This window comes from Grampus griseus (genome assembly GCF_964374135.1).
Source record: "Grampus griseus genome assembly, chromosome: 5".
Taxonomy (NCBI): Eukaryota; Metazoa; Chordata; class Mammalia; order Artiodactyla; family Delphinidae; genus Grampus; species Grampus griseus.
Window position 1 is genome coordinate 77,578,092 of NC_138998.1, and position 7,886 is coordinate 77,585,977.

At 41.7% G+C, this 7,886-nt stretch overlaps 1 protein-coding gene across 1 annotated transcript; it reads right to left on the bottom strand.

Annotated features, from left to right (window-relative positions):
- Positions 1 to 1,294: 1,294 nt before the first annotated feature.
- On the bottom strand, positions 1,295 to 7,619 carry NDUFB4 (NADH:ubiquinone oxidoreductase subunit B4). Its single transcript, XM_082655596.1, has 3 exons — positions 7,397 to 7,619; positions 2,648 to 2,794; positions 1,295 to 1,428 (listed from the first exon to the last, which is right to left on the bottom strand). The coding sequence occupies exons 1-3, from the start codon at positions 7,574 to 7,576 to the stop codon at positions 1,366 to 1,368; spliced, it is 390 nt and encodes a 129-aa protein (XP_082511722.1). The 5' UTR covers positions 7,577 to 7,619; the 3' UTR covers positions 1,295 to 1,365.
- Positions 7,620 to 7,886: the final 267 nt, after the last annotated feature.

Here is a 7,886-nt window from a genome sequence, read left to right on the forward strand (position 1 = left end):
GTACGTAAATATTCACTTTTTCCGTGTCTGGGGGTAAAATTCTGTGTCCATTCCACAGAGCTCCTCAGAAGGCCCCTATAAGAATTAAGCCCATTACCCCCAGAGGCAACGGGCCAAGAGCACCGTTTGGGCTCTGAAGATCACAGGGGCTGACAGAGTGAAATAGGAGCCCAAAAGGGCAAGGTGTGTTGGCTATGGCTAGATTGGGGGCCGCGGTTGGGTGAGAAGACAGGGAGGGGGGAGGCCGTGCTGAAGAACACAGGTAAAATGGTATAGAGCATTGGGTTTTCCCTCAACCTGTTTCACTCTGAGCAGTCTCCCACCTGTTCTTTCAGATCACTTCCTAACATAAACTATCTACATACAAGCTTTTCTCTCAGGCTCTGCATTTTGGGGTACTCCAGGCTCATACAAGGATCAAATGAGACAATAGTTGTGAATATGCTCTGAAAGTTAAAAGCAATATACTCATGTAAGCCAGCCCCACAGAGCATGCTGTTCTTCCTATAGCACTGGATTTTACTTTGTCTTCATAGATGAAATTGTCACCCTACTGTTTCAAGACTAAACTACAAAGCATGGGGCAGCTTTTATTGAGCAATACTGTTACTTCATTTTCATCTTTATGACCTTATGAGGTAGTAGGCATTACTATCTCCAGGCCATAGATGATGAGAGGGGGGCCTGGTATTCCAACTGCTAAACTCAAGCTAAGATTCTAGCCCAGATCTGACCTGCAAAGCCCATGCTCTATACCATTTTACCTGTTCTTCAGCATGGCCTTCCCCCTCCCTGTCTTCTCACCCAACAGCGGCCCCCAATCTAGCCATAGCCAACACACCTTGCCCTTTTGGGCTCCTATTTGCTCTGTCAGCCCCTGTGATCTTCAGAGCCTAAATCAAATGCCATCTCCCTAGACAGAACTGCTTCTTCATCAGCTTGCCAACATCACTTTCCTGAATCGCTACCTTTTTTTTTTAAACCACAAGGTTGTAACTGTTCTGCTGAATTTACCACTGGGGCTGGAGCCAGATGACAGCTTAGGTTTTAAGTAGTACCAGATACATAATAAGCACTTAAATAATAACTGTTGAATGAACAGTTGTCAGAGTGTGTACTCATTAAGCACAGGGCCTAAGTTGTCCTGTTGATCACTATATTCTCAGCACAATAGCACAATGCCTGGCTCATAGTAGACACTCATTTGCTGAATGACTGAATGAATGAACATGAATCTGTTTCTTCATTAAACTGTGAACTCTTACAAAGTAGGGATTCTACAATGTCCAGCAAATGTTTGTTGAATCTTTTTAATGATTAATAGATTCATTTAAACAAAAGTACATATAGTCATCATTGCCAGACTTAATATGAGATGTTAAATGTTCGATCCAATTTTCCTTCCCGGATAAGTTTTTCTTTCCTATCCTGTATAGACAGAAAAGAAAAAAGTACATTAAAAACAATGCATTCTGGCACAATTCATGGTATAGCTCTAAAAACCAGAAATGAAACACTCCCAGCCTAATTACAATCCCCTATTGTCTAAAGCCTACAGAGTATGAGTGAGGAAGTAATAATCTGAAGAAATAAAGGGACAATAAGAAAACACTCCTATTGAAAAACACCTAAATTTTAGTAAGTAGAATTATATTACCCCACTAAATAGCATACACTGAAAGCAAAATGTAAATACCTTCTAGGTAAGTGTGGCCTACCTTTCTGTTAAGCAATAATTTATCAGATAATCAAAATATATACACTCCAGGAGAGTGGACTGGCCAGTTTAAAGCAGTGCTACATGGGTGGGCTCCAGTGTAGATGGGAACATGAGGCCTGGGGGCTGGGGTTGGGGACCTAGTATCAGAGTGATCTAGTGTCAAAGATTAGCTTGGCTTTCTGTGCAGTCACATACCCAGGCCTCTGATGGCAGTGAGCCCCACCACAGGCTGCTTTGGCTTTTCTGTTGTTGGAGTATTAACATATTTTAACATTAATTCACAAAATGTGACCAACAAAACTGGAATTCATGCAGACAGGGAGCATACTAAGTGATATATGTATTCTGCTAATACTTAACCCAATAAACATCTCTTTTAAAAGCAAACAAAATAAATATAAAAATTTGCAAAGATAACATCTAAAGATTAATCAGAATAGAAAAGTTTAACTTCTGTACATCCAATGAGAAAAAAGAAATTAACTTTTTAAGTTATTTCTATATTCTCTTGCTTAATATACATAATATAATTTCCTTACCTAATCTAAAACACACCAGGAAAACAAAAATAAATAAATAAAACACATCAGGAAAACTCTTTCATGAGCTAAGTTCAAGTCTTAGATATTTAAAGTGACCAATTCATTATTTTAAATTCTAGAGTAGCCATTAAATTAAATTTGAAAGACCCAGAGACAATCGTAGTTTATAAGAAAGTATATTTCTATATGAGTTGAAACAATAAAGCAATAAAACTAAACATATAATTGAAACTTCCTGTTTTAACTCAGTTGGAAAGGAATAAAGATAAAAGAGGAACTGAAGGAAGAGTAGAAAGACAAGATGGGAATTATCAAGAGAGAGAGCTGCAGCCAGCACAGAGGGAACCTATCACACAGATACCAAACACAAGGTCCTAATACTTACTCTGTCGGTTTTGAAAACATAATACCAGAAGAGGAGGGGCCCAATTCCAAACAGAGCTCCTAAAAGTGAGGTCTTGGGAGTGGGTCTGAAATTGGGATAGACATTTGCTGATCTTGCATAGGTCCAACGAATCAAGGCAGGATCTTCCTAAAATGAATGAAAACAAAAGATACAGGAAATTAAGTTCTACACTAAGAAACAATCTCATCAGGACTTTTGTGGAGAAGCACAAGAGATGCCCTTTGTTCTCTTCTACAGTTAAGGGTATACCCCGAATATTCCTAAATAGCTTCAAAGAAGATCTTTCATTTCCAGTATTTGTTGAATAATTCTCTGATGATCCTGTTCAGAATTTAAAAGACTCATCCTTCAGCTTCCTATTTATTTAAGATTTAAGAATCCTAATCATTTTAAGCTGTCAGAGAAGGCACTTTTTTTAAAATCATTTTTTTCTATTCTTTTCTGGATTGTTTTTGGCGTCACTGTCTTTCTTGAAGTATGACAAACAGAACCACACAGTATTTCCAATGAGGACAAACAGATTTCATATGCTCTATCATACTGTGAACTTTGTTTCCAGGACCTTTTCTAATGCTATGCCCACACTGGTCTCTCCAGGCTACAACTAAACTGCAGGAAGAGGAAGACAGAAGTAGGCTAACTCTGAACTTTACATTTTTTAGGCTGACTTGGCTGGTATTTTAAGAGCAAAATTATTACATTTCACATTATTAAAATAGTTTTTTGAAAGGACAAAGTTGTTAAAGAAAAATAATCAGATTGTCTTGGTTAAGAAAAAAGTAACTGTCAATTTTAATATATTTATACTAGAATAACTACGTAAAAATAGCAAATCTACCCCAAATATGTAATTAAATTTAATTAGCTAAATACCCTAATGATTTTACAAAATTATTTGCTCCAGTTAACTGATAGATAAAAATAAGCAAATGAAATCAGCTTTAAAACTTTAATACTAAGCTGTGAGGAGAACATTCAAGGTTTTAACCAACGCCAAGAAGTCATGATTGGTAGGACATAAATAATTAAACTGGATCTTTCACAGTAACATTTTAAATCAAACTGTTTGTCAAACTCTTTGCAGAGACAGTAAAGAAGGTGAAGACACAAGATACAGGTTCAAGGGGACATTTGAGCTCTATACCTGAAAGGATAAATACATCTATCTATTCTTGTATCTATCCCTTCCTGCTATTAATGCATTTGAATGACTCATGCCAGAATTCTCTACCAGTCACCTCTCTACACCTAATATCTGCCAGATCTGTCTTCCAGAAACAGACATTTCATTTCATAAAAATACCAACAGCTCCATGACCATAGTTCATTGAACTAGGTACTGTTGTTGAAAGAGGTTCCAAAACACCTGCCGTGGGAGACAGTTCTCCTTCCTTGACACCACTCCACATCCAAAGGACTATCAGCAGCATGTGATATGGTGAACACCACTTTTTTTTTTAATTTATTTATTTTATTTTTTTATTTTTGGCTGCGCTGGGTCTTTGTTGCTGCACGCGGCACGGGCTTTCTCTAGTTGCGGCGAGCGGGGGCCACTCTTGGTTACAGTGTGTGGGCTTCTCATTGTGGTGGTTTCTCTTGTTGCAGAGCATGGGCTCTAGGCGCGTGGGCCTCAGTAGTTACGGCGCATGGGCTCAGTAGTTGTGGTGCACGGGCTTAGTTGCTCCGCGGCATGTGGGATCTTCCCAGACCAGGGCTCGAACCTGTGTCCCCTGCGTTGGCAGGCAGGTTCTCAACCACTGCGCCACCAGCGAAGCTTATGAACACCACTTCTTGAAATCATTTCTTCACTTAGCTTCAAGGGCACACACCAGCTTGGCTTTCCTCCTAACTCTCTGGCCATTCCCTCTTAGTCTCTTTCGCTCTCTTCCTCCTTATCTCCCCAGTCTCTTAATATAGGACCTCAGACCTTGTGGGTCTTTCCTATCTACATTCACTCCCTTGATAATCTCTAGTCACATGGTTTTAAATATCCACCTATAGGCTGATGACTCCCCAAAACTATGCCTCCAGCCCTAGACCTGTACCCTGAACTGCAGACATAATATCCCACTCCCTGCTCAATGCTGACATATTGTCTAATTGGCAAATGTGATGCCAAACATGATGTATCCCAAACTGATTTGCCAATATGCCATTCCACCTTCATCCCTGATCCTTTCACACTCTTCCCTATCTTGGTAAAAGGCAACTTCATTCTTCACTTCAGTCAAAAACCTTGGAGTTATCCTTGAGTCCTCTCTTTCTCTTACACCACATATCCAATCTGCCAGCTAACCTGATTGGCTCTACTTTCAATACATAACCAGAACGGACCACTTCTTACCAACTCCACTGTCACCAACCTTGTAGCCACCATCAACTAAGAAATTAGATTACTGCAAAAGGCTCCTAACTAGTCTCCCTGCTCCTGCTTTTGCTCCCCCATAGTCTCTTTTCTACTAAGCAGCCAGAGATGTTGTTAAAATGTAAGTCCTGGGCTTCCCTGGTGGCACAGTGGTTGAGAGTCTGCCTGCCGATGCAGGGGACATGGGTTCATGCCCCGGTCTGGGAAGATCCCACATGCCGCGGAGCGGCTGGGCCCGTGAGCCATGGCTGCTGAGCCTGTGCGTCCGGAGCCTGTGCTCCACAACGGGAGAGGCCACAACAGTGAGAGGCCCGCGTATCGCAAAAAAAAAAAAAAAAAAAAAAAAAAAAAAGTAAGTCCTGATTATGGGACACCCGACTCAGAAAAGTTCTTTCAATGGCCTATGAGGCTTGGTGTGATCTAGTCCCAGGTAACTTTCCCATCTCATCTCTTCCTACTCTGCTCTCACCTTTCTCCATGTTAGTCACAATGGTCTCTTCAGTATTTTGGGGATTAACCAGGCACACTCCTGTCGAAGGACCCTCGTATTTGCTGTCCCCTCTGACTAAAATGCTACTTTCCCAGAGAGCTGAATGGCTAGCTCCCTCCCCTCACTTCTCTGAGATCTTCAATGTCACCTTCCAAGTGAGGCCTTTCCCTGTGCCTTTCTAAAACTGCAGTTGCTTTCCCTCTCTACTACATACACACACTCCTAATCCCCTTCCTTGCTTTATTTTTCTTCTTATCACTTCCCATTACTTAACATACTAAATGATTTAATTTTTTAACTTATTACTTGTCTTCCCTCTGGAAAGAAAGCTTTATGAGGACAGGAGTCTTTGCCTGTTTTCTTCTCCACTGTTACTGCAGTATCTAAAAGAGGACCCTGAACAATTATTTATTCACTAAATCAATCATTCTTAGACATTAGGCAAAGAATTTCCATGTATTGCTCAATATATAATTGTCAGGCCCTCATTTACTTAACAGAACCACCAGTGAGGCTGGTGTAAAACCTCTTTTACACAGCAAAACTATAACTGCCCTGGGTCACAGAACTGGAAAAAAGAAAATCTGGAGTTTAAACCTCAGCTCTGTCTGACTCAAAGTCTCTCTCTCTCTCTTTTTTTTTTTTTTACTACATCTTACTATCTAGCACATCAAACCCAATCGTGTGAGTATGTATACAATCAATGTCTCTGTCCTCACCTTCTCCCAAGTAAATGAGGTTCTGGCTGAAGACAATATAGCCAAATGGTTAAGAGATGCTTTGGGTTATACAGACTACGGTTCAAATTCTGCTCTATCACTTGCTAACGTATATCTCTCTATGACATATTTGTCCTTCCCATGTAGTCTTTCTCATCTGTAAAATGGGGATAGTAATAGAGCTTAACTCTTTGAATAGCTGTGATATTTGAATATCATTCAGAAAGAGTTTCAATAGTGCCTGGCACACTGTAAGTTTCTTTCAATTCTCACAACTTCCTAACATTCCTACAGAACACCAATGCAACTGTTGGGAAAAGTCTTTTTTCTTTTTTAATCTAAAAGCACACTTCTTAAATAATAATAGCTGTCAGTTTACTGTGCATGTATTATGTGCCGGGAATGTTACACAGACTATCTCATTTAACCTCACAACGATTCTATAAAGAATGTACTACCATTTCCATATATGAAAATTAGAAAACTAAGGTCCAGAAGGCTTAGGAATATTGCACAAAGTCATATAGTTTGCTAGTACATAGTGCCTTGGCGTTTGACTCCAAAGCCCAAAGCTTCAGCAAGCTGTAGGGTGTTTGGGTCTTTAAAAGATATAAACCGAAAAATCACTATATTCCCTTCAGAAGAGAGCAGTATTGCTATAAATGTGAACTGAAAAGTGGAAAACATCTTTAAAAAAAATACACACACACCCCATATTTCCTGAACACTCATCACAAGCCAGGCACTGTGCTGGCCGGTCACGTGCCTCATCTCATTTAATCCTCCTAACAGCCTCATAAGATAGGAAGTACTATATTATCCCCATTTTTCAGACAGGAAAACCGAGGCTAAGCAACAGAGTTGAACAACTTTTTCAAAATCACTCAGGCGGGAAATGATCAAGCCAAGACTCAAACCCAGCATGGTGTGAATCCAGAACCCGTCCTCTTGACCACCGAGCTCTCTACCCAAGGTCAAAGGGCTGATGAACTGGCCTGCTCTCTGGGCCTGGAAGAGGATCCGTGTCTAAAATACTCTTCGGGAACGGTGACCGCTCCGCGGCGTGATTCCCCTTGTCAGGTCTGAGCTGCCCAGCCCGACGGGACCGTCCCGACTCTGGCCCCTCGATTCCCACCCGCTGGCCCCTCACTCACGATGACCCCATGACGGCTGGGGTCGTTGTACTGAAGCAGGTACTCCCGTTTAAGCCGGGATCTTATGGCCAAACGCTCGGCTTGTGCCTTCCGAGTTTCCGGAGATATGTCGTATTCAGCTGGGTCGAGGGTAGTGGGCAGGGTCGCCAGGCGCGACGTCTTGTGCTCGGGGAACGACATCTTGGCGACCCGGCGCACAACTGCGCCTGCGCGATCCGAGGCCCGCCCTCTTCGGTCTGACCTTCGTCCTGAGGCAGTGCGCCTGCGCGTTAGCCAGAGGTTGAAGATGGAGTTTAGTAAGAAGTTCAGCCTCTTTCCTCAACCTTCCTCACGGTCCTGGCCCCCTAGTGGCGACCTGCGCAGGCTCAAGGTACTTTCCTCGCCTTCCCCCACCCCCCTCCTTCCCCTACCCGCCTCCAAATCTAACGCTTGTTGCTCCTTCCTAGCAGCGTTATCTCTACTGAAATACAGAGCTTATTATGTGAAGTTG